This window comes from Tachyglossus aculeatus, chromosome 7 (genome assembly GCF_015852505.1).
Source record: "Tachyglossus aculeatus isolate mTacAcu1 chromosome 7, mTacAcu1.pri, whole genome shotgun sequence".
In the NCBI taxonomy this organism is placed as follows: domain Eukaryota; kingdom Metazoa; phylum Chordata; class Mammalia; order Monotremata; family Tachyglossidae; genus Tachyglossus; species Tachyglossus aculeatus.
This window is the reverse complement of record NC_052072.1, coordinates 7,464,966-7,492,528: the sequence shown is the minus strand read 5'-3', so window position 1 is coordinate 7,492,528 and position 27,563 is coordinate 7,464,966. Positions and strand designations below refer to the sequence as shown.

The 27,563-nt window shown below is 46.0% G+C and overlaps 1 protein-coding gene across 1 annotated transcript in view; it reads right to left on the bottom strand.

Annotated features, from left to right (window-relative positions):
- LOC119930863 (calcium-binding protein P-like) overlaps positions 1–22,281 on the bottom strand; it is a 31,209-nt gene extending 8,928 nt beyond the window's left edge. Inside the window, exons 1-3 of the mRNA XM_038749582.1 lie at positions 22,197–22,281; positions 18,973–19,101; positions 4,713–4,784 (exon numbers count right to left, since the gene is read on the bottom strand). Coding sequence (XP_038605510.1) covers positions 4,713–4,784; positions 18,973–19,101; positions 22,197–22,281 — 286 coding nt within the window. The remainder of the gene's footprint in view (positions 1–4,712; positions 4,785–18,972; positions 19,102–22,196) is intronic.
- Between the last annotated feature and the right edge of the window lie 5,282 nt (positions 22,282–27,563).

The following is a 27,563-nucleotide window of genomic DNA, read 5'->3' as shown; positions in this document are numbered from 1 at the left end:
TACTGCTGTTGGGGAGATGAGCAGTTGGGAGGCTGGGTGGATTGTGTGAAAAGATTACAAGGAGGAATTACTCTACCTAGAGTGTAAACAAATGAATGTTATTCCAGCCCAAGGGAGAAGCATGAAAGAAGTGAGGAAAAAGACCAAGAGGGAGAGAGAGAAGAGCGGAAAGCCGGCCTAGGGAAAGATGCAAAGGAGAGGAGGAAAAGATCAAAGAGAAAAGCCTTAGGAAATTCCTTCTTTCTTTTGGTCCTGGTGAGAAGGACAACACAAATGACTGAAGAGGAAAGCTGTCAAGTTTCCTAATGAAATAGCAAAAGAGAGCTTGAAAGGTTTCCAGAAAAACTGTCATTTCTATCTGGCCACTGTGCCGGAGGAAGAAAAAAATGATCCTTACTCTGTAAATGCGTTTCGTATTAGACCAGCAAACTATTCCTCTCTTACCCCCACTTACTGACCTTCGAAATGAGTAATTTAGAGGTGAGATTCACTGCATTATTTCTACATTCATAAAAAAGTGTTTATTTTGGCTAAGCCTGGGGTAGATCCAAGATAGATAGATAGATAGATAGATAGATAGATAGATAGATAGATAGATAGATAGATGTCATTGAGGCCCATCTACTTGTTTTGTTTTAATGTCTATCTCCCTGCCTTCTACACTGCGAGCCCGTTGTTAGGTAGGGATTGTCTCTATCTGTTGCCAAATTATACTCTCCAAGAGCTTATCCTTACTCTATAAATGCATTTCAAATTAGACCAGCAAACTGTTCCTCTCTTACCCCTCACTTACTGACCTTCGAAATGAGTAATTTAGAGGTGAGATTCACTGCATTATTTCTACATTTATAAATAAGTGTTTATTTTGGCTAAGCCTGGGGTAGATCCAAGATATATATATATATTTATATAGATGTTATTGAGGCCCGTCCACTTGTTTTGTTTTGATGCCTATCTCCCTGCCTTCTACACTGCAAGTCCGTTGATAGGTAGGGATTGTCTCTGTTGCCGAATTATACTTTCCAAGTGCTTATCCTTACTCTATAAATGCATTTCATATTAGACCAGCAAACTGTTCCTCTCTTACCCCTCACTTACTGACCTTCGAAATGAGTAATTTAGAGGTGAGATTCACTGCATTATTTCTACATTTGTAAATAAGTGTTTATTTTGGCTAAGCCTGGGGTAGATCCAAGATATATGTATATATATATATATATGTATATATATATATATATATATATATTTATATAGATGTTATTGAGGCCCGTCCACTTGTTTTGTTTTGATGCCTATCTCCCTGCCTTCTACACTGCAAGTCCGTTGATAGGTAGGGATTGTCTCTGTTGCCGAATTATACTTTCCAAGTGCTTATCCTTACTCTATAAATGCATTTCAAATTAGACCAGCAAACTGTTCCTCTCTTACTGTTACTCTGTTACATATATATATATAGATGTTATTGAGGCCCATCCACTTGTTTTGTTTTGATGTCTATCTCCCTGCCTTCTACACTGCGAGCCCGTTGTTAGGGAGGGATTGTCTCTATCTGTTGCCGAATTATACTTTCCAAGTGCTTATCCTTACTCTATAAATACATTCCAAATTAGACCAGCAAACTGTTCCTCTCTTACCCCTCACTTTCTGACCTTCAAGATGAGTAATTAAGAGGTGAGATTCACTGCATTATTTCTACATTCGTAAATAAGTGCTTATTTTGGCTAAGCCTGGGGTAGATCCAAGATATATATATATATATATATTTATATAGATGTTATTGAGGCCCGTCTACTTGTTTTGTTTCGATGTCTATCTCCTGCCTTCTACACTGCGAGCCCGTTGTTAGGTAGGGATTGTCTCTATCTGTTGCCAAATTATACTTTCCAAGTGCTTATCCTTACTCTATAAATGCATTTCATATTAGACCAGCAAACTGTTCCTCTCTTACTGACCTTCGAAATGAGTAATTCAGAAGTGAGAGTCACTGCATTATTTCTACATTCATAAATCAGTGTTTATTTTGGCTAAGCCTCGGGTAGATCCAAGGTATATATATATATATATATATATATATATATATATATATATATATATATATATTTATATAGATGTTAATGGGGCCCGTCCACTTGTTTTGTTTTGATGTCTATCTCCCTGCCTTCTACACTACGAGCCCGTTGTTAGGTAGGGATTGTCTCTATCTGTTGCCGAATTATACTTTCCAAGTGCTTAGTACAGTGATCTGCACACAGTAAGCGCTCAATAAATAAGATTGAATGAATGAAGGATAATCAGTCCGGACTCAGTCCCTGTCCCACAAGAGATTCACAATCCAAGAGTTATTCATTCATTCATTCATTCAATCGTATTTATTGAGCGCTTACTGTGTGCAGAGCACTGTGCTAAGCGCTTGGGAAGTACAAGTTGGCAACATATAGTGACGGTACCTACCCAACAGCGGGCTCACTAGTCTAGAAGGGGGAGACAGAGAACAAAATAAAACAAAACATATTAACAAAATGAAATAAATATAATAAATATGTACAAATAAAATAAATAGAGTAATAAATACATACAAACATATATACATATATACAGGTGCTGTGGGGAGGGGAAGGAGGTAAGGCCGGGGGATGGAGAGGAGGAGGAGGGGGAGAGGAAGGAGGGAGGGCAGCGATCATCTTCCCATTTTACTGATGAGGAAACTGACGCAGCGTGGCTCAGTGGAAAGAGCATGGACTTTGGAGTCAGAGGTCATGGGTTCAAATCCCGGCTCTGTCAGCTGTGTGACTTTGTGTAAGTCACTTCACTTCTCTGGGCCTCAGTGACCTCATCTGTAAAATGGGGATTAAAAGTGTGAGCCCCCGGTGGGACAACCTGATCACCTTGTAACCTCCCCAGCGCTTAGAACAGTGCTTTGCACACAGTAAGTGCTTAACAAATACCATCATTATTATTATTATTATTATAAATTCTGCGTGGCTCAGTGGTAAGAGCCTGGGCTTTGGAGTCGGAGGCCATGGGTTCAAATCCCGACTCCGCCACTTGTCAGCTGTGTGACTTTGGGCAAGTCACTTAAATTCTCTGCGCCTCAGTTACCTCATCTGTAAAATGAGGATTAAGATTGTGAGCCCTCCATGGGACAACCTGATCACCTTGTAACCTCCCCAGCGCTTAGAACAGTGCTTTGCTCATAGTAAGCGCTTAATAAATACCTGTTTCTTAGAACAGTGCTTTGCACATAGTAAGCGCTTAACAAATGCCATCATTATTATTATTATAATAATGACCTGCGCTGGGTCCCTCAGCCTGCCACGGCAGAGCGGGGTTAGAACCTGGGTCGTCCTCTGACACCGCTGCTCTTTCCACTACGCAGCGCTGCCTTCCTTTGTTGCCTTGGACAACTCTGGGTGAATGGATGATTTGGTTTTTCTCTTAGTTTGGCAGCAATTAGCCCTACTAATAATACAAACGGGACAACCGAGGCCCAGAAAAGCGAAATGACTTGCTTAAGAACACAAATCAGGCAAGTGGCAGGGCTGGGCTGGGAATGCAGGTCCTCTGATTCCCACCCCTGGCCTCATTCCACTAAACCTGGTGGCTACTCATTAGACCTTACTGCTTTTCACTAGGCCTCACCGCTTTGTCTTTCCTAGGGCTCCCCAGGCAGATCCCAAGCTTAGGTTCCCCGAGATCATGTCCACGTCCATGTTCTCCACGTCGTCATGGGCGACTCCCTTCAAGGCCCTACTGAGAGCTCACCTCCTCCAGGAAGCCTTCCCAGACTGAGCCCCCTCCTTCCTCTCCCCCTCATCCCCCCTCTCCATCCCCCCCGTCTTACCTCCTTCCCTTCCCCGCAGCACCTGTATATATGTAGATATGTTTGTACATATTTATTACTCTATTTATTTATTTATTTATTTTACTTGTACATATCTATTCTATTTATTTTATTTTGTTAATATGTTTGGTTTTGTTCTCTGTCTCCCCCTTCTAGACTGTGAGCCCACTGTTGGGTAGGGACTGTCTCTATATGTTGCCAACTTGGACTTCCCAAGAGCTTAGTACAGTGCTCTGCACACGGTAAGCGCTCAATAAATATGATTGATTGATTGATTGATTGATTGACTCCTTCTCCCCACCGTTTCTGGGGCTCAGGGCGGGGCTGAGGTCTGGGGCTTCTAGACTGTGAGCCTGCTGTTGGGTAGGAACCGTCTCTAAATGTTGCCAACTTGTACTTCCCAAGTGCTTAGTACAGTGCTCTGCACACAGTAAGCGCTCAATAAATATGATTGATTGATTGACTCCTTCTCCCCACCGTTTCTGGGGCTCAGGGTGGGGCTGAGGTCTGGGGCTTCTAGACTGTGAGCCTGCTGTTGGGTAGGAACCATCCCTAAATGTTGCCAACTTGGACTTCCCAAGCGCTTAGTACAGTGCTCTGCACACAGTAAGCGCTCAGTAAATGTGATTGACTGACTAACCGGCCGGCTGACAGAACTGTGGCAAGCCAAAATGGTCTCTGCAGGTCGGGGAGGGACGGAGGCAGGTCCATCATGGGCGGAGGGGAGGGAGCTTCCTGGCTTCCACTACCAATCAATCAATCAATCGTATTTATTGAGCGCTTACTGTGTGCAGAGCACTGTACTAAGCGCTTGGTACCACTACCACCGCACGACTTGGGCTTTGCCAGGGACTCCGGGAAGCAAACATACCCTTTATGGCGGGGGCACCATCTGGTGACTCCTCTTCCTCAGAACTGACGTCCGAATCCACAGACGGGCACGCTGAGGAAAGAAAAGGACAAGGAATATTCACTGATTCCCTTCCAGTGAGAAGCAGCATGGCTCAGTGGAAAGAGCCTGGGCTTTAGAGTCAGAGTTCAGGCGTTCTAATTCGGGCTCCACCACCTGTCTGCTGTGTGACTGTCTCTATATGTTGCCAACCTGTACTTCCCAAGCGCTTAGTACAGTGCTCTGCACACAGTAAGCGCTCAATAAATACGATTGATTGATTGATTGACCTTGGGCAAGTCACTTAACTTCTCTGTGCCTCAGTTCCCTCATCTGGAAAATGGGGATTAAGACTGGGAGCCCACCTGGGACAACCTGATAACCTTGTACCTCCCCCAGCATTCATTCATTCATTCAATCGTATTTATTGAGCGCTTACTGCGTGCAGAGCACTGGACTAAGCGCTTGGGAAGTACAAGTTGGCAACATACAGAGACGGTCCCTACCCAACAGTGGGCTCACAGTCTAGAAGGGGGAGAGTATTTGTTAAGTGCTTACTATGTGCGAAGGACTGTTCTAAGCTCTCGGCAAGGCCCTACTGAGAGCTCACCTCCTCCAGGAGGCCTTCCCAGACTGAGCCCCTTCCTTCCTTTCCCCCTCGTCCCCCTCTCCATCCCCCCATCTTACCTCATTGCCTTCCCCACAGCACCTGTATATATGTAGATATGTTTGTACATATTTATTACTCTATTTATTTATTTTACTTGTACATATCTATTCTATTTATTTTATTTTGTTATTATGTTTGGTTTTGTTCTCTGTCTCCCCCTTTTAGACTGTGAACCCACTGTTGGGTAGGGACTGTCTCTATATGTTGCCAACTTGGACTTCCCATGCACGGTGCTCTGCACACAGTAAGCACTCAATAAATACAATTATTGATTGATAAAAGGTGATCAGGTTGTCCCACGTGGGGCTTACAGTGCTTGGCACATAGTAAGCACTTAACAAATACCATTATTATTATTATTGTTATTATTATTATTATTATTCCAAGCCTCCATGAAGCAGTGTGGCTCAGTGAAAAGAGCACGGGCTTTGGAGTCAGAGGTCATGGGTTCAAATCCCGGCTCCACCAATTGCCAGCTGGTGACTTTGGGCAAGTCACTTCACTTTGTGCCTCAGTTACCTCATCTGTAAAATGGGGATGAAGACTATGAGCCCCCCGTGGGACAACCTGATCACCTTGTAACCTCCCCAGCACTTAGGACAGTGCTTTGCACATAGTTAGTGCTTAATAAATGCTATCATTATTATCTTGCTCACCCAGAGCAGCAGAGAGAGGCCATAGGTGATTTGCACCTGGAACCTTGAGGCACTTGATATCCATCCCCGCCTCAGCCCCATAGGACTTCAGCCCATATCTGTAATTTATTTATTTATATTAACATCAGCCTCTGCCTCTATCCAGCCATTCATCAGTGGTATTTATTGAGCATTTACTAGGCGCAGAGCACTGTTCTAAGCATCTGGGAGAGTACGACACAGAATAAACAGATGCATTCCCTGCCCATCATGAAGACTGTAAGCTCATTGTGGGCAAGGATCACCTATACCTACTCTGTTGCATTGTACTCTCCCAAGCTCTTAGCGCAGTGCTCAGTAAATAGCACTGATTGATGACTGCATTAGATTACAGTCTCCAATTCAGGAAACAATCCATGCATTTGGAGACCTTGTTGGTGTGGACGTTTGGAGAGGAGTTGGCCCCAAGAACTATAGTTGGATAAAATAATAATAATAATAGTAATAATAATAATAATAATAATAGCATTTATTAAGCGCTTACTATGTGCAAGGCACTGTTCTAAGAGCTGGGGAGGTTACAGTAATAATAATAATAATAATGACGGTATTTGTTAAGTGCTTACTATGTGCAAAGCACTGTTCTAAGCACTGGGGGGGAATACAAGGTGATCAGGTTGTCCCACAGGGGGCTCACAGTCTTCATCCCCATTTTACAGATGAGGTCACTGAGGCACAGAGAAGTTAAATGACTTGCCCAAAGTCGCACAGCTGACAAGTGGAGGAGTGGGATTTGAACCCATGACCTCTGACTCCAAAGCCCGGGCTCTTTCCACTGAGCCACGCTGCTTCTATGGTAAAGACACAGACATAGCCGGTTGGGGTGTGTGTGCGCCAGGGAAGATAGGAGAGGGCAAACCTGGATTCTGATTCCGGCTTTGTCACTTTTCAATTGTATTTATTGAGCGCTTACTGTGTGCAGAGCACTGTACTCAGCGCTTGGTCGGCAACATATAGAGACAGTCCCTACCCAACGACGGGCGCACAGTCTAGAAGGGGGAGACAGATGACAAAACAAAACATGTAGACAGGTGTCAAAACCATCAGAACAAATAGAACTAAAGCTAGCTGCACATCATTAACAAAATAAATAGTAAATATGTACAAGTAAAATAAATAGAGTAATCAATCTGTGCAAATATATATATATATATATACATACAGGTGCTGAGAGGAGGGGAAGGAGGTAGGGTGGGGGGATGGGGAGGAGGAGAGGAAAAAGGGGGCTCAGTCTGGGAAGGCGTCTTGGAGGAGGTGAGCTCTCAGCAGGGCCTTGAAGGGAGGAAGAGAGCGAGCTTGGCGGATGTGCGGAAGGAGGCCATTCCGGGCCAGGGGGAGGACGTGGGCCGGGGGTCGACGGTGGGACGGGCGAGAACGAGGCCCAGTGAGGAGGTGAGCGGCAGAGGAGCGGAGGGTGCAGACTGGGTTGGAGAAAGACAGAACGGAGGGGAGATAGAAGGCAGACACTTGCCCACTGTAACCTTGGGCAGGTTACTTCACTTCTCTGGACCTCAGTTTTCTCCTCTGAAAAGGGGGGTAGACTGAGGATACCTCTTCTGCCTCCCCCTTAGACTACGAGCCCCATGTAGGACAGGGACTGTGTCCGATCTGATTATCCATCATCATCATCATCATCATCATCAATCGTATTTATTGAGCGCTTACTATGTGCAGAGCACTGTACTAAGCGCTTGGGAAGTACAAATTGGCAACACATAGAGACAGTCCCTACCCAACAGTGGGCTCACAGTCTAAAAGGGGGAGACAGAGAACAAAACCAAACATACCAACAAAATAAAATAAATAGGATAGATATGTACAAGTAAAATAGAGTAATAAATATGTACAACCATATATACATATATACAGGTGCTGTGGGGAAGGGAAGGAGGTAAGATGGGGGGATGGAGAGGGGGATGAGGGGGAGAGGAAGGAAGGGGCTCAGTGTGGGAAGGCCTCCTGGAGGAGGTGAGCTCTCAGCAGGGCCTTGAAGGGAGGAAGAGAGCTAGCTTGGCGGAGGGGCAGAGGGATTGGGGGCATTCCAGGCCCGGGGGATGACGTGGGCCGGGGGTCGATGGCGGGACAGGCGAGAACGAGGTATGGTGAGGAGATTAGCAGAGTCTACCCCAATCCTTAGCACAGTGCTTGGCACACAATAAGCGCTTCACAAATACCACAATTATTATTATTATTATTATTATTGGTAGTAGTTTTACTGGGTCAAGAATGTTAGCCAGTGAACGTCAAATTGGAGGTGTGAGGACAGTCCCAGATTGGCGTAGCTGACATTTTTTTTAATGGCATTTATTAACCGCTTACTATGTGCAAAGCAATGTTCTAAGCGCTGGGGAGGTTATAAGGTGATCAGGTTGTCCCACGGGGGGCTCACAGTCTTCACCCCCATTTTACAGATGAGGGAACTGAGGCACAGAGAAGTTAACTAATGGCATTTATTGAGTTCTTATTAGTATTACTATTATTATGGTATTGGTTAAGCACTTCCAATGTGCTGTTCTAAGAGCTGGGGTAGATACAAGGTAATCAGGTTGTCCCATGTGGGCTCACAGTCTTAATCCCCATTTTTCAGATGAGGCCACTGAGGCACAGAGAAGTTAAGTGACTTGCCCACAGCCACACAGCAGACAAGTGGCAGGGCCGGGATTAGAACCCATGTCCTCTGACTCCCAAGATGGGGGGTCTTGCCACTAGCACACGCTGCTTCCCTGTACTAAGAGAAGCAGCGTGGCTCAGTGGGAAGAGCCCGGGCTTGGGAGTCAGAGGTCATGGGTTCAAATCCTAGCTCTGCCAACTGCCAGCTGTGTGACTTTGGGCAAGTCACTTCACTTCTCTGGGCCTCAGTTACCTCATCTGTCAAATGGGGATGAAGACTGTGAGCCCCCTGTGGGACAACCTGATCACCTTGTAACCTCCCCAGTGCTTCCAACAGTGCTTTGTACATAGTAAGCGCTTAATAAATGCTATTATTATTATTATTATTACTAAGAGCTTGGGAAAGTACAACAGGATTGGTAGACATGTTCCCAGACCACAACAGGCTGCGATGCCCTGACTAATTCCTAATTCCTCTTCCCCGCAGCTTAGATCTCCCCGCCAACTTCTGCTTTGGCAATAACTACCCACTTATAATAATAATAATAATAACAATGGCATTTATTCATTCATTCCTTCATTCAATCGTATTTATTAGCGCTTACTGTGTGCAGAGCACTGTACTAAGCGCTTGGAAAGTACAATTTGGCAACAGATAGAGACAATCCCTACCCTACAACGGGCTCACAGTCTAGAAGGGGGAGACAGACAACAAAACAAGTAGACAGGCATCATCATCATCAATCGTAATTATTGAGCGCTTACTGTGTGCAGAGCACTGTACTAAGCGCTTGGGAAGTACAAGTTGGCAACATATAAAGGCATCAATAGCTTCAAAAGACAGGCACAAATGGAAAAGACAGAAGTTATTCATTCATTCGTATTGATTGAGTGCTTACTAGGTGCAAAGTACTGTACTAAGCGCTTGGGAGAGTCCAATACAACAATAAACAGACACAGTCCCTGGTTTTCAGGGTCATGGCTGAGATTTTTTCCCAAGGCAGGCTATTAGTATTCTTTTCATGGCATCTTCGCCATCCAAGAGATGATTTGCGGGCTTTGTGGTGAATTCGGAGAGCAAATCCCCCCCCTCCCCCTTCCAGGATTGGTGGCTCAGCACTTACTACGTGCAAAGCACTGTTCTAAGCGCTGGGGAGGTTACAAGGTGATCAGGTTGTCCCACGGGGGGCTCCCAGTCTTCATCCCCATTTTCCAGATGAGGGAACTGAGGCCCCGAGAAGGGAAGTGACTTGTCCAAAGTCACACAGCTGACAGCTGGCGGAGCCGGGATTCGAACCCATGACCTCTGACTCCAAAGCCCGGGCGCTTTCCACTGAGTCATGCTGCTTCTCTACTTGTGCACTGACATCCCTATTATTGATAATAATATACTAATAATATATAATAACCGTCCTAACAAGGCATGAAGGGGCTCCTTCACTGTAGGGGCAGTGACTAATCTGTTATCTTGAATCTACTCCAGTGCTTAGCACAGTTCTCGGCACATTGTAAATGCTTAAGAAACACCACAATTATCAAGGAGGAGAGGAGATTCATTAATAAACATTTTCCACCTCTTAATAAGCATCGTTGTTCTCCCCTCTCCTCCCTCACCGATAATATATTCCCTAATGAATCGGCCAGGAAAAATATTTCCATTTGCACTGGTTAGCAAATGGTGGCAGAACTTGAAAGGAAAAGTACGATTGATCTGGAATATGGTCATAAACAGAAATGCACATACTCTCTCATGCAAACACACACACACACACACACGCGTGTGCGCTTCCAGCAAATTTTGGATTAACACGGCAATACGGAATGCTGGAAAATAGGACAGGAGAAAGACATAATTAGTCTTATTGACCCTCCTGGTTCAAAAAACAGATGCTCTGGAGTGGAGAAATTAAGAAGAGACATGAATTATTGAGTATGGGCCTTGGAGACTGATACTCTGGATAAAAAAATGGATAAATAGCATAATGCACGTTCATTTTCCCACAAAGGATTGAGGAATCCCATTGGTGTAGGAAGAGGGCCTCTAACAATCATGAAAGAGAAACCTCAGTCTATGGGGTGGGCGGAGGGGTGAGGCGGGTGGCTGTGTAAACAATTCCCATCGACGCTTACAACGCCGCCCTTTGATTCACGCTTCTTCCAAGAAATTCTCACATCTTCCAAGAAACCCGCTTTTCAGACTGGTTGGAAATAAAATCCCTTATTTACCCAATCCGTCAACCGATTTGTTCAGAAATGGCCGCGTCCCCCGCAGCAGGGAAACCAGAGAACAGAGAACAGGCCTGGTGGCTAGAGCCCGGGCATCGGAGTCAGAAGACCCGGGTTCTAATCCCGGCTCCGCCACCTGTCTGCTGTGTGACCTTGGGCAAGTCGCTTCACTTCTCTGGGCCTCAGTGACCTCATCTGGAAAATGGGGCTTAAGATTGTGATCCCCTGTGGGACACGGACTGTGTCCAATCTGATTATCTTGTATCCACCCCAGCGCATGGCAAGCTCCTTGCGGTACTCAATAAATCAATCAATGGTATTTATTGAGCACTTACTGTGTGCAGAGCGCTGTACTAAGCGCTTGGGAAGTACAAGTTGGCAACATATAGAGACAGTCCCTACCCAACAGTGGGCTCACAGTCTAGAATATATCACTGATTAATCCACTGACTGACTGAGAGGTCACTGAGAGGTGTCTACTAGGTGTTAGTGCCGTGCTTTGCACCCAGCTCAATAAATATGACTGAATAATAATGATGGCATTTGTTAAGTGCTTACTATGAGCCCAACACTGTTCTAAGCACTGGGGTAGCTACAAAGTAATCAGGTTGTCCCACGTGGGGCTCACTGCCTCAATCCTCATTTTACAGTCATTCATTCAATTGTATTTATTGAGCCCTTACTGTGTGCAGAGCACTGGACTATTTGAGGGAACTGAGGCAGAGAGAAGTGAAGTTCATTCAATCATTCAATCGTATTTATTGAGTGCTTCCTGTGTGCAGAGCACTGTACTAAGAGCTTGGGAAGTACAAGTCATTCATTCAATCGTATTTATTGAGCGCTTCCTGTGTGCAGAGCACTGTATTAAGTGCTTGGGAAGTACAAGTTGGCAACATATACAGTCCCTACCCAACAATGGGCTAACCTCCTTCCCTCCTTAACTTCCATCTTCAACCGCTCACTCCACTGGTTCCTTCCCCTCTGCCTTCAAACATGCCCACGTCTCTTCCATCCTAAAAAAACCCTCTCCTGACCCCACCTCCCCTTCTAGTTATCACCCCATATCCCTCCTACCATTCCTTTCCAAGCTCCTTGAACAAGTCGTCTAAGCACACTATCTCGAATTCCTCAATGCTAACTCTCTCCTCGACCCCCTCCAGTCTGGCTTCCGTCCCCTACATTCCATGGAAACTGCCCTCTCAAAGGTTACCGATGACCTCCTGCTTGCCAAATCCAACGGCTCCTACTCTATCCTAATCCTCCTCGACCTCTCAGCTGCCTTCGACACTGTGGACCACTCCCTTCTCCTCAACACGCTATCCGACCTTGGCTTCACGGACTCTGTCCTCTCCTGGTTCTCCTCTTATCTCTCCGGCCGGTCATTCTCAGTCTCTTTTGCGGGCTCCTCCTCCCCCTCCCATCCCCTTACTGTGCGGGTTCCTCAAGGGTCAGTTCTCGTTTCCCTCCTGTTCTCTATCTACACTCACTCGGTAAACTCATTCACTCCCACGGCTTCAACTGTCATCTCTACGCTGATGACACCCAAATCTACATCTCTGCCCCTGCTCTCTCTCCCTCCCTTCAGGCTTGTGTCTCCTCCTGCCTTCAAGACATCTCCACCTGGATGTCTGCCCGCCATCTAAAACTCAATATGTCCAAGACTGAACTCCTTATCTTCCCTCCCAAACCCTGCCCTCTCCCTGACTTTCCCATCACTGTTGATGGCACTACCATCCTTCCCGTCTCACAAGCCCGCGGCCTTGGTGTCATCCTCGACTCCGCTCTCTCGTTCACCCCTCACATCCGATCCATCACCAAAACCTGCCAGTCTCACCTCCACAACATCGCCAAGATCCGCCCTTTCCTCTCCATCCAAACGGCTACCCTGCTGGTTCAATCTCTCCTCCTATCCCGACTGGATTACTGCATCAGCCTCCTCTCTGATCTCCCATCCTCCTGTCTCGTCCCCACTTCAATCTATACTGCACACCGCTGCCCGGATCATCTTTGTGCAGAAATGCTCTGGGCCTGTTACTCCCCTCCTCAAAAATCTCCAGTGGCTACCAATCAACCTACGCATCAGGCAAAAACTCCTCACTCTCAGCTTCAAGGCTGTCCATCCATCACCTTGCCCCCTCTTACCTCACCTCCCTTCTGTCCTTCTCCAGCCCAGCCCGCACCCTCCGCTCCTCGGCCACTAATCTCCTCACTGGGCCTCTTTCTCGCCCGTCCCGCCGTCGACCCCCGGCCCACGTCCTCCCCCAGGCCCGGAATGCCCTCCCTCCGCCCATCCGCCAAGCTCGCTCTCTTCCTCCTTTCAAAGCCCTACTGAGAGCTCACCTCCTCCAGGAGGCCTTCCCACACTGAGCCCCCTCCTTCCTCTCCCCATCCCCCCGGCCCTACCTCCTTCCCCTCCCCACAGCACCTGTATATATGTTTGTACATATTTATTACTCTATTTATTTTACTTGTACATATTTACTATTCTATTTATTTTATTCTGTTAATATGTTTTGTTTTGTCGTCTGTCTCCCCCTTCTAGACTGTGAGCCCACTGTTGGGTAGGGACCGTCTCTATATGTTGCCAACTTGTACTTCCCAAGCACTCAGTACAGTGCTCTGCACACAGTAAGCGCTCAATAAATACATTGAATGAATTAATGAATAGAAGGGGGAGACAGACGCACAGCAGACAAGTGGCGGAGACGGGATTAGAACCCGTGACCTCTTTTCATTCAATCGTATTTATTGAGTGCTTACTGTGTGCAGAGCACTGTACTAAGCGCTTGGGAAGTCCAAGTTGGTAACACATAGAGACGGTCCCTACCCAACAGTGGGCTTACAGTCTACAAAGTCTAGGCTCACAGCCCTAGTCTTGCCACTAGGCCACGAATGGTGTCTCTACCTGTCCCTCTGTGGGCACAGTTGCTGGTAATTGGACTTCCCAAGCGCTCAGTACAGTGCTCTGCACACAGTAAGCACTCAATAAATACAAGTGAATGAATGAATAATTGGAAACTTGAAAAAACTCTGCTGACTTTGGGTGGAGCTGGGGGGTGGGGAGGGAGGATGCTTCACTGAATCCATTTCTTGCTACAGAATAAATAAATTGAAATGAGTCAGAATTCAATCAACAGAAGAGTCGCTGCCAACGACCTTCCCCCCCTCCTTAGGGAGAGGCAGTACGGTGTAGTGGCTAGAGCCGGGCCTGGGCGGCAGAAGGTCATGGGTTCAAGCGCTCAGTACAGTGCTCTGCACACAGTAAGCGCTCAATAAATACGATTGAATGAATGGGTTCTAATCCCGGCCCCACCCCTAGTCTGCTGTGTGACCTTGGGCAACTCACTTCACTTCTCTGGGCCTCAGTGACCTCATCTGGAAAATGGGGATTGAGACTGAGAGCCCCATAATAATAATAATAATTTTGGTATTTGTTAAGCGCTTACTATGTGCAAAGCGCTGTTCTAAGCGCTGGGGAGGATACAAGGTGATCAGGTTGTCCCATGTGGGGCTCACAATCTCAAAGGAAGCGGCGTGGTTCAGTGGAAAGAGCCCGGGCTTTGGAGCCAGAGGTCATGGGTTCGAATGCCGGCTCTGCCGATTGTCAGCTGTGTGACTTTGGGCAAGTCACTTCACTTCTCTGTGCCTCAGTTCCCTCATCTGGAAAATGGGGATTAAGACTATGAGTCCCCCGTGGGACAACCTGATCACCTTGTATCCTTCCTAGTGCTTAGAACAGTGCTCTGCACATAGTAAGCACTTAATAAATGCCATTATTATTATTATTAAAATGGGGATGAAGACTGTGAGCCCCACGTGGGACAACCTGATTACCCTGTAAGCCCAAGTGCTTAGAACAGTGCTTTTCACATAGTAAGTGCTTAACAAATATTATTATTATTATTATTACTTTTATTGGGAGCCCCATGTGAACAGTGACTGTGTCCAAATTAATTATCTCGTACTTACCACAGGGCTTAGAACAGTGCTTGGCACCCAGTAAGTGCTTAACAAATACCATCATTATTATTATTATTGTTATTATTATTATTACTGTTCTGGAGGGAGACAATCAATTATCAATCAATCAACAATTTGAGCTGCCATCACACATTTCATTCATTCATTCAATCGTATTTATTGAGTGCTTACTGTATGCAGAGCACTGTACTAAGCGCTTGGGAACTACAAGTTGGTAACATATAGAGATGGTCCCTACCCAACAGCGTGCTCACAGTCTAGAAGGGGGAGAGAGCCATCAATAGTCTTTTCTGAGTTCCTGCTGTGTGCGGAGCAATCAGTCAATCAATCAATCGTATTTATTGAGCGCTTACTGTGTGCAGAGCACTGTACTAAGCTCTTGGGAGAGTACAGTGGTTGACTTGGTCGCTGTCCCCTGGGCGGGGAGACAGATCCCCCAAGATTTGAAGCAAGTCAAGGGCAACTAATCCCAGCTCTGCCAGTTGCCTGCTGTGTGACCTAAGGAGAGTCACTTCACTTCTCTGTGCCTCAGTTTCCTCCACTGAAAGTTTGGGGGCTTATAAACTTGTTCTCCCTCCTATTTAGACTACGAGCCCTGTGTGAGACAGGGACCGTGTCCAGCCTAATCTACTTGTATCTAGTCAAGCGGTTAGAAGAGTGTTTCGCACATAGAGAAGCAGCGGGGCTCAGTGGAAAGAGCCCAGGCTTTGGAGTCAGAGGTCGTGGGTTCAAATCCCGGCTCCGCCAACTGTCAGCTGTGTGACTTTGGGCAAGTCACTTCACTTCTCTGGGCCTCAGTTCCCTCATCTGGAAAATGGGGATTAAGATTGTGAGCCCCCCGTGGGACAACCTGATCACCTTGTAACCTCCCCAGCGCTTAGAACAGTGTTTTGCACATATTAAGCGCTTCATAAATCCCGTCATTATTAGTATTATTATTATAGTAAAGGGCTTAACAAATACTATGAAAAAAATAATAGCCTGGATAGGGTCCATCCACACTTTCCCCTACATTTCTTAATGGTATTTGTCAACTGATAATAATAATAATAATACTAATGTTGGCATTTGTTAAGCGCTTACTATGTGCAAAGCACTGTTCTAAGCGCTGGGGGGGGGGATACAAAGTGATCAGGTTGTCCCATGTGGGGCTGACAGTCTTTATCCCCATTTTACAGATGAGGGAACTGAGGCTCAGAGAAGTTAAGTAACTTGCCCAAGGTCACACAGCTGACAAGTGGCAGAGCCAGGATTCAAACCCATGACCTCTGACTCCAAAGTCCAGGCTCTTTCCACTGAGCCATGCTGTTTCTCTGTTTACTATGTGTCGGGCACTGCAACAATAATGATGGCATTTGATAAGCAACTGTGGTATCTGTTAAGCACTTATTGTGTGCCAGGCACTGTACTAAGCGCTGGGGTGAATGCAAGCAAATTGGGTTGAACACAGTCCCTGTCCCACATGGGGCTCACAGTCTCAATCCCCATTTTACAGATGAGGTCCTGCGGCACAGAGAAGTGAAGTGACTTGTCCAAGGTCACGCAGAAGACATTTTGCTTTGTTTTGTTGTCTGTCTTTCCCTTCTAATAATAATTATAATAATGATGGTATTTGTTAAGCGCTCACTATGTGCAAAGCACTGTTCTAAGCGCTGGGGAAGATACAAGGTTATCAGGTTGTCCCACATGGGGCTCACAGTCTTAGTCCCCATTTTACAGATGAGGGAACTGAGGCCCAGAGAAGTTAAGTGACTTGCCCAAAGTCACACAGCTGACAAGTGGCAGAGCTGGGATTCGAACCCATGACCTCGGACTCCAAAGCCCATGATCTTTCCACTAAGACACAGCTGCTTCTAGACTGTGAGCCTGCTGTTGGGTAGGGACCGTCTCTATAGGTTGCCGACTTGGACTTCCCAAGCGCTTAGTCCAGTGCTCTGCACACAGTAAGCGCTCAATAAATACGATTGAATGAATGAATGAAAGTGGCAGAGCCAGGATTAGAACTCATGACCTTCTGATTCCCAGGCCTGTGCTCTCTATTGTCCTCTCCCAAGCACTTAGTGCAGTGCTCTGCACACAGTGGATGCTCAATAAATGATGATGATGATGGCATTTATTAAGCGCTTACTATGTGCAAAGCACTGTTCTAAGTGCTGGGGAGGTTACAAGGTGATCGGGTTGTCCCACAGGGGGCTCACAGTTTTAATCCCCATTTTACAGATGAGGTAACTGAGGCCCAGAGAATAAATACGACTGATTAATCAATTGACAGGGACTGGGAACGACCTGATTATCTGGAATTCATTCATTCATTCATTCATTCATTCAATCATATTTATTGAGCACTTACTGTGTGCAGAGCACTGTACCAAGCGCTTGGGAAGTACAGGTTGGCAACATATAGAGATGGTCCCTACCCAACAGCGGGCTCACAGTCTAGAAGGGGGAGAATCTACCCCGGCATTCAGTACAGTGCTTTATGCACAGTAAATGCGCACCAAATCCCATTATTATTATTATTATTAATCAATATATTATTATATATTATTATATTATATAATTATTATATTATTATTAATAATAATGATGGCATTTATTAAGCGCTTACTATGTGCAAAGCACTGTTCTAAGTGCTGAGGAGTTTACAAGGTGATCAGGTTGTCCCAAGGGGGGGGTCACAGTCTTTACCCCCATTTTACAGATGAGGTAACTGAGGCCCAGAGAAGTGAAGTGACTTGCCCAAGATCACACAGGAAAAATGTGGCAGAGCCGGGATTAGAACCCACATCCTCTGACCCCAAGCCCGGGCTCTTTCCATCCGTTAGGGCATGCTGATTTCCAATTCGATCCCCAAGCTTCCCGCAGTGGCTGGGAAAGAGGATTATTATTATTATCATTATTACTATTATGGCATTTGTTAAGTGCTTACTATGCGCAAAGCACTGTTCTAAGCACTGGGGAGGTTACAAGGTGATCAGGTTGTCCCACTGGGGGCTCACAGTCTTCATCCCCATTTTCCAGATGAGGGAACTGAGGCACAGAGAAGTGCCCAAAGTCACACAGTTGATTATTGGCGGAGTTGGGATTTGAACCCATGATCTCTGACTCCAAAGCCCGGGCTCTTTTCCACTGAGCCACGCTGCTTCTCTAATAATAATGATGATGAGGATGATGAGGATGATGATGAGGATGATGATGATAATGAGGATGATGTCCTATCAAGCCCATCTTGACGCCTCCTCCTCCGACCCCCCCGACTTCTCCCGCTGGAGCTCTGGAGTGGAGGCCGGACTGCGTGCGGGAACTTGTCGGGCAGAAGGAGCTGGCTGTCAGCAGACACCCGTGAGCCCACTGTTGGGTAGGGACCGCCTCTATATGTTGCCAACTCGTACTTCCCAAGCGCTTAGTACAGTGCTCCGCACACAGTGAGCGCTCAATAAATACAAATGAATGAATGAATGAATGAGCAGAGGAGGGGGAGACCGCTGACGCAGTCTTCTAGACTGTGAGCCCACTGTTGGGTAGGGGCCGTCTCTAGATGTTGCCAACTTGGACTTCCCAAGTGCTTAGTACAGTGCTCCGCACACAGGAAGCGCTCAATAAATACAATTGAATGAATGAATGAATGAGCAGAGGAGGGGGAGAGCGCTGACGCAGTCTTCTAGACTGTGAGCCCACTGTTGGGTAGGGGCTGTCTCTATATGTTGCCAACTTGGACTTCCCAAGCGCTTAGTACAGTGCTCTGCACCCAGTAAGCGCTCAATAAATGCGATTGAATGAATGAATGAATGAGCAGAGGAGGGGGAGAGCGCTGACGCAGTCTTCTAGACTGTGAGCCCACTGTTGGGTCGGGGCCGTCTCTAGATGTTGCCAACTTGGACTTCCCAAGCGCTTAGTCCAGTGCTCTGCACACAGTAAGCGTTCAGTAAATACGATTGATTGATTGATTGATGTCTGCCTGTTTTTAATGATGTCTCTGCGCTCTCTGGAAAGTCAGAGGAGCACCGGCCTCAACCTCCCCCGCTTGGAAGAGGGAGCCGACTCGGAGAGCGTTTCTTACCTTCCCCTGACGCCGGGTCGAACTGCCCGGGGAGGTGGATGTGATGGACGGTTGTGCAGGGGGACCGGCCGAGGCCTTCTTCGCCGGGATCCGATGGGAGGTTGTTGGGGCCTGTGACTTCCTCGTCCCCTTGGGGTCAAAAGTCAAAGGGAGGGGAGGGTCAACAGAGCAGCTGCAGCCGGGGGGTGGGAAGACGGGGAGTCCCTTCTAGACCGTGAGCCCCTTCTAAAATTAATAATAATAATAATAATAATAATAATGTTGGCATTTGTTAAGTGCTTACTATGTGCAAAGCACTGTTCTAAGCTCTGGGGGGGGGATACAAAGTGATCAGGTTGTCCCATGTGGGGTTCACAGTCTTCATCCCCATTTTACAGATGAGGTAACTGAGGCTCAGTGAAGTTAAGTGACTTGCCCAAGGTCACACAGCAGACACGTGGCGGAGCCGGGATGCGAACCCATGACCTCTGACTCCAAAGCCCGGGCTCTTTCCACTGAGCCACGCTGCTTCCCATAACAACAATAACAACTCATAATAACAATAATAATAATAATAATGATGATGGCATTTATTAAGCGCTTAATATGTGCACTGTTCTAAGCGCTGGGGAGGTTACAGGGTGATCAGATTGTCCCACGGGGGGCTCACAGTCTTAATCCCCATTTGAGAAATGAGGGAACTGAGGCCCAGAGAAGTGAAGTGACTTGCCCAAAGTCACCCAGCTGACAGTTGGTGGAGCAGGGATTTGAACCCATGACCTCTGACTCCAAAGCCCGGGCTCTTTCCACTGAGCCACTCTGCTTTTCTAGACTGTGAGCCCACTGTTGGGTAGGGACCGTCTCTATATGTTGCCAATTTGTACTTCCCAAGCGCTTAGTACAGTGCTCTGCACATAGTAAGCGCTCAATAAATACGATTGATGATGATGATGATGTTGCCGACTTGTTTCCCAAGTTCTTAGTACAGTGCTCTGCATGCAGTAAGTGCTCAATAAATACGATTGAATGAATAAATATGTATTCTAGACTGTGAGCCCACTGTTGGGTAGGGACCGTCTCTGTATGTTGCCAACTTGGACTTCCCAAGCGCTTAGTACAGTGCTCTGCGCACAGTAAGTGCTCGACAAGCGCTTAGTCCAGTGCTCTGCACACAGTAAGCGCTCAATAAATACGATTGATGATGATAACTACAATGGAATCATCATCATCATCATCATCACTCGTATTTATTGAGCGCTTACTATGTGCAGAGCACTGTATTAAGCGCTTGGGAAGTCCGAGTTGGCAACATATAGAGACGGTCCCTACCCAACATTGGGCTCACAGTCTAAAAATGAATGAATGAATGAATGAAAGTGGCAGAGCCTCCGAGATTAGAACCCACGACCTTCTGACTCCCAGAGGTCATGGGTTCTAATCCCAGCTCCGCCACTTGTCTGCTGTGTGACTTTGGGCAAGTCACTTCACTTCTCTGCGCCTCAGTTCCCTCATCTGTAAAATGGGGATTAAGACTGTGAGCCCCTTGTGGGACTACCTAATCACCTTGTATCCCCCCCCATCATCATCATCATCATCAATCGTATTTCTTGAGGGCTTACTGTGTGCAGAGCACTGTACTAAGCGCTTGGGAAGTACAAATTGGCAACATATAGAGACAGTCCCTACCCAACAGTGGGCTCACAGTCTAAAAGGGGGAGACAAGCAGCGCTTAGGACAGTGCTTTGCACATAGTAAGTGCTCAACAAATACCACCATTATTATTATTATTCTGAAATGCAGAGAGAAGAAGAGGGGAGCCCTCTCCGGGCCCGCGCCAGGGGTTCCCCCCTCTGCCTGTCTATAACATCACCCCTGCCCCGCTCCGCAGGTGTGGCCTGGAGCTCACCTTCCCAACGCTGCCCTGCTCCCAAGCCAGACGTGGCTTCATTTCCATGGAATTACGGCTGGAACAATCCGGGTGTGACTCAGACGCCCCGTGGGGGCCGTGAGCGTGGGCGGACACGCGTGTGTGGGAGCTCACGGCTGCGTGTGCGTGCACGCGGGCCTGTGTATGCTCTCGTCTAGAGAAGCAGCGTGGTTCAGTGGAAAGAGCCCGGGCTTTGGAGTCAGAGGCCATGGATTCGAATCCCTCTCCGCCAATTAATAATAATAATGATAGCATTTATTTAGCGCTTACTATGTGCAAGGCACTGTTCTACGCGCTGGGAAGGTTACAAGGTGATCAGGTTGTCCCACATAGGGCTCACAGTCTTATTCACCATTTTCCAGATGAGGTAACTGAGGCACAGAGAAGTGTAGTGACTTGCCCAAAGTCACACAGCTGGCAGTTGGCGGAGCCGGGATTTGAACCCATGACCTCTGACTCCAAAGCCCGGGCTCTTTCCACTGTGCCACGCTGCTTTCAACTCCCTGATCGGTCCTCTAGTCTTTGAGCCCACTGTTGGGTAGGGACCGTCTCTATATGTTGCCAACTTGGACTTCCCAAGCACTTAGTCCAGTGCTCTGCACACAGTAAGCGCTCAATAAATACAACTGAATGAATGACTGAATGAATGCTGCTTCTCTATTGTCAGCTGTGTGACTTTGGGCAAGTCACTTCACTTCTCTGGGCCTCAGTTCCCTCATCCGTGAGCCCACTGTTGGGTAGGGACTGTCTCTATATGTTGCCAACTTGTACTTCCCAAGCGCTTAGTACAGTGCTCTGCACACAGTAAGCGCTCAATAAATACGATTGATGATGATGATGATCTATCAAACGGGGATGAAGACTGTGAGCCCCCTGTGGGACAACCGGATCCCCTTGTCACCTCCCCAGCGCTTAGAACAGTGCTTCCCCCTTCTAGACTGTGAGCCCACTGTTGGGTAGGGACTGTCTCTATATGTTGCCAACTTGCAAGCGCTTAGTACAGTGCTCTGCATGCAGTAAGCGCTCAATAAATACGATTGATTGATTGATTGTACTTCCCAAGTGCTTAGTACAGTGCTCTGCACACAGTAAGTGCTCGATAAATATGATTGATTGCTTTGCACATAGTAAGCGCTTAATAAATGCCATCATCATCATCATCATCATCAATCGTATTTATTGAACGCTTACTATGTGCAGAGCACTGGACTAAGTGCTTGGGAAGGACAAATTGGCAACAATTGGCCATCATTATTATTTAGAGTTTCTGACCCATGTGCAAACATTTTGGATTCCCTGAGTGGATGAGTAAGGAAACCGGAATGCCCGTAAAACGGAAAACAGACGCTGCGCCCAACGGACGGCGGGCCGAACTCTCCTGGCAGGTAGATCGGATCGCTCATGGCGATTGGCAGAAGTCGACGCTTGACACAGAGGAAGCGCTTAACAGATACCATCTTAAATAATAATAATAATAATAATAATAATAATAATAATAATAATGATCTTGGCCCGGTGGTAAGTGACTGGCTGGGATCGGTGTTTGCTTCCTTGAAGAACTCGTTCTGTGTTCCCTGGGGGAAAAGGGTGGCCTGGGCCGCTTTCCAGCTCTTTTTGTTTTTTTTTTTTGGTTTTTATGGTATTTGTTAAGCACCTAATCTGTGCCAAGCCCTGTTCTAAGCGCTGGGGTAGGTATAAGTAGAGAAAGTTGGAGAGAGAAGCAGCGTGGCTCAGTGGAAAAGGCTTGGGAGTCAGAGGTCGTGGGTTCTAATCCCGGCTCCGCCACTTATCAGCTGTGTGACTTTGGACAAGTCACTTTGCTTCTCTGGGCCTCAGTTCCCTCATCTGGAACTGTTTATTACTCCATTTATTTATTTATTTTACTTGCACATATCTATTCTATTTATTTTATTTTGTTAATATGTTTTGTTTTGTTCTCTGTCTCCCCCTTCCAGACTGTGAGCCCACTGTTGGGTAGGGACCGTCTCTATATCAATCGATCGTATTTATTGAGCGCTTACTGTGTGCAGGGCACTGTACTAAGCGCTTGGGAAGTCCAAGTTGGCAACATATGGAGACGGTCCCTACCCAACAGCGGGCTCACAGTCTAAAAGGGGGAGACAGAGAACAACACCAAACTTACTAACAAAATGAAATAAATAAATAAATAGAGTAATCAATATGTACAAACATATATACATATATACAGGTGCTGTGGGGAAGGGAAGGAGGTAAGATGAGGGGGATGGAGAGGGGGACGAGGCGGTATGTTGCCAACTTGTACTTCCCAAGCGCTTAGTATAGTGCTCTGCCTTCTAGACTGTGAGCCCACTGTTGGGTAGGGACTGTCCCTATATGTTGCCAACTTGGACTTCCCAAGCGCTTAGTACAGTGCTCTGCACAGAGTAAGTGCTCAATAAATACGATTGATTGATTGATTGATTGAAAATGGGGATTAAGACTGTGAGCCCCCCGTGGGGCAACCTGATCACCTTGTAACCCCCCAGCGCTTAGAACAGTGCTTTGCACATAGTCAGCGCTTAATAAAAAAATAATTATTATTATTATTATCATAAGGCAGGGCTCAGCCTGCACAAGGCGCTTGGTGACTACCAGAGCTATTAGCCATTATCATTACCTTTATTTTACTTGTCCATATCTATTCTATTTATTTTATTTTGTTAGTATGTTTGGTTTTGTTCTCTGTCTCCCCCTACTAGACTGTGAGCCCACTGTTGGGTAGGGACCATCTCTAGATGTTGCCAACTTGGACTTCCCAAGCGCTTAGTACAGTGCTTTGCACACAGTAAGCGCTCAATAAATACGATTGATGATGATGATGATGATTACCTTGGGGGCCAGGTGAGTCCTCGTCAAGGCTGGGCTGGGGCGGACCCTGCCAATGTCCTGGAACCAGACTTGGGAGCGTTGGGCAGGGAGAGGGGTCCTGCCAATAGCCCTCTTCAGCAGTGTGAAGTTTGGGCAAAGCACATGGAGTCCCTAGAATTCAGAGAAAACCAAGGGGAGAAACCTGATCAATTAATAATAATAATAATAATAATAATAATAATGGTATTTGTTAAGCTCTTACTATATGCTTCATGAGAAGCAGCGTGGCTCAGTGGAAAGAGCCCGGGCTTTGGAGTCAGAGGTCATGGGTTCAAATCCCGGCTCCGCCAACTGTCAGCTGTGTGACTTTGGGCAAGTCACTTCACTTCTCTGGGCCTCAGCTACCTCATTGGGAAAATGGGGAGAAAGTCTGTGAGCCCCACGTGGGACAACTTGATTACCTTGTATCTACCCCAGCGCTTAGAACAGTGCTTTGCACATTGTAAGGGCTTAATAAATGTCATTATTATTATTAGAGGGAGGGGTGACCTTCTTAACGCATTTTAAGCTTGCGAATGCAGTTTTTGCTGGTTGAGAGGGCTTCGTTTTTCTTATTTAGGGACGACTTAGCAAATTTAGCCTCTGGAACAGCGGTGGGCTTCCAGACTTTGACCGTTTCATCTCTCTTACTCTTCTACCCATCGGATTACTCGATTTGCAAATGCTTTTATGTCCCTTTCCACCATTACGGTGTCAGCTCCTTGTGGGCATGAAAAATCCCTTTCTCTCTTTGGCATTTTCCTAAGCACTCAGTGCAGGGCACTGCAGTCAGGGGATATTCGATCAATATTATTATTATTATTATTATTATTGTTATTATTATTATTATTATTGTAGGTTGGCAATTTGTGTCCACTTGTGCCCCTCTGTTAGATTGGAAGTGCTTAGTACAGGGCTCTGCACACAGGAAGCGCTCAATAAATACGATTGAATGAGTGAGTCGGAAGCAGTATGGCCTGGATGGGAAGCGCACAGGGCTGGGAGTCAGAAGGTCATGGGTCATGCGACTCTGGGCAAGTCACTTCACTTCTCTGGGCCTCAGTTCCCTCATCTGTAAAATGGAGATGAAGACTGTGAGCCCCACGTGGGACAACCTGATCACCTTGTATCCACCCCAGTGCTTAGAACAGTGCCTCGCACATAGTAAGTGCTTAACAAACGCCATTATTATTATTAATAATAAATTGTTATTATATCATAACATATATTACATTATATAACATAACATCATATATTATATTACACTATATTATATTATATATTATATCATATATTATATTTCATATTATATTATGTTATATTATGTTATGTTATTATATTATATATCGCATCATACCATATTATATAATATATTATGTAATATATTATATAATGATAATTATTATTAATAATAATAAAGGTGGGATCAGTTTCTTTTACTTCTTTTGTATACTACTACTACTAATAATGATGGTATTTGTTGCTTTTTTAAATGGCATTTATTAAGCGCTTACTATGTGCAGAGCACTGTTCTAAGCGCTGGGGAATTTACAAGGCGATCAGGTTGTCCCACGGGGGGCTCACAGTCTTAATCCCCATTTTACAGATGAGGTCGCTGAGGCACAGAGAAGTTAAGTAACCTGCCCAAGGTCACACAGCTGACACTTGGCGGAGGCAGGATTCGAACCCTTGACCTCGGACTCCAAAGCCTGGGCTCTTTTCTAGACTGTGAGCCCACTGTTGGGTAGGGACTGTCTCTATATGTTGCCGGCTTGTGCTTCCCAAGCGCTTAGTACAGTGCTCTGCACACAGTAAGCACTCAATAAATACGATTGATGGATTGATTGATTTCCACTGAGCCACGCCGCTTCTCTAATCGCTCACTATGTGCCAAGCACTGTTCTAAGCGCTGGGGGAGACACAAGATAATCAGGCTGTCCCACATGGGGCTCACAGTCTTCAACCCCATTTTACCGATGAGGTCACTGAGGCCCAGAGAAGCGAAGTGACAGCGCCTGGCACATTGTAAGCGCTAAACAAATACCACAATTATTATCACGATTCATCATCATCATCGATCGTATTTATTGAGCACTTCCTATGTGCAGAGCGCTTGGGAAGTACAAATTGGCAACATATAGAGACCGTCCCTACCCAACAGTGGGCTCACAGTCTAAAAGGGGGAGACAGAGAACAAAACCAAACATACTAACAAAATAAAATAAATAGAATAGATATGTACAAGTAAAAATGAATAAATAAATGGAGTAATAAATATGTACAAACATATATACAGGTTATATGTTTATATAGATCTATATATATAGATCTATATAAATATATATATAGATATAAATATCTATATATATATATTTATATAGATCTATGTATATATAGATTCCTCCCCACCCCGACCTTCCCATTCCCACCCATGTCCCCCCCCCAGCCTCAGGCAGTTTCAACGCAAGCGCTAAGCTCTCCGAACCCCGCGTGATTTGAGGAGTAATTTTAAAGTTAAGCCTTTGACATCTCGCCAAAAATCGAAAGCGTGTTGGGAGCTTCAGAAAGGCACGCGAAGCTCACGGAGCGAAGCCCTGAGGTTGGTGGCAGATTTAAGCTCCTTAGTTACCTTGGTTCAAAGAGAGAAAGCACACTGGGCCTATATAATATTAAAATTAAAAGAGATTTTCGAATAAAGTGTCACTGGGAGAATGTGGAAAAAGCCCGGGCCTTGAAGACAGAGCACCGGATTTCTCATCCTGCCTCCGCCACTTGCCTGCTAAGTGACATGGGCAAGTCCCTTCCCCACAGCACCTGTATATATGTATATATGTTTGTACATATTTTTTACTCTATTTATTTATTTATTTATTTTGTTTGTACATATCTATTCTATTTATTTTATTTTGTTAGTATGTTTGGTTTTGTTCTCTGTCTCCCCCTTTTAGACTGTGAGCCCACTGTTGGGTAGGGACTGTCTCTATATGTTGCCAATTTGGACTTCCCAAGCGCTTAGTACAGTGCTCTGCACATAGTAAGCGCTCAATAAATACGATTGATGATGATGATGATTGATTGATTGATTAACTTCTCCATGCCTCAGTTTCCTCATTTGGAAAATGGGGATTCGGGACCTGTTCTCCCCCACCCCCCCACCCCTTAGTCCGTGAGCCCCATGTGAGCCAGAGAATTGTGTCCGATCTGATTATCTTGAATCTACCCTCAGTGGTAGATTAGTGGCTCAGTGGGAAGAGCCCGGGCTTGGGAGTCAGAGGTCACGGGTTCTAATCCCGGCTCCGCCGCTTGTCAGCTGTGTGACTTTGGGCAAGTCACTTCACTTCTCTGTGCCTCGGTTACCTCATCTGTAAAATGGGGATTAAGACTGTGAGCCCCACGTGTGACCACCTGATTACCTTGTATCCTCCCCAGTGCTTAGAACAGTGCTTTGCACATAGTAAGCGCTTAACAAATGCCATTATTATTATTATTATTATTACTCTAGCCCTTAGTACGGTGTTTGGCATATAATAAGCGCTTAACACATACCTCGGTGATTACCCAGCACTTAGAACAGTGCTTTTCACATAGTAAGCACTTGATAAATTCATTCATTTATTCATTCAATCGTATTTATTGAGCGCTTACTGTGTGCAGAGCACTGTACTAAGCGCTTGGGAAGTACAAGTTGGCAACAATGCCATCATTATTATTCTGCCTACATTTACAGATCGCTGGTTGCCTATACAGAGAAGCAGCATGGCCCAAGTGCTTAGTACAGTGCTCTGCACACAGTAAGCGCTCAATAAATATGATTGAT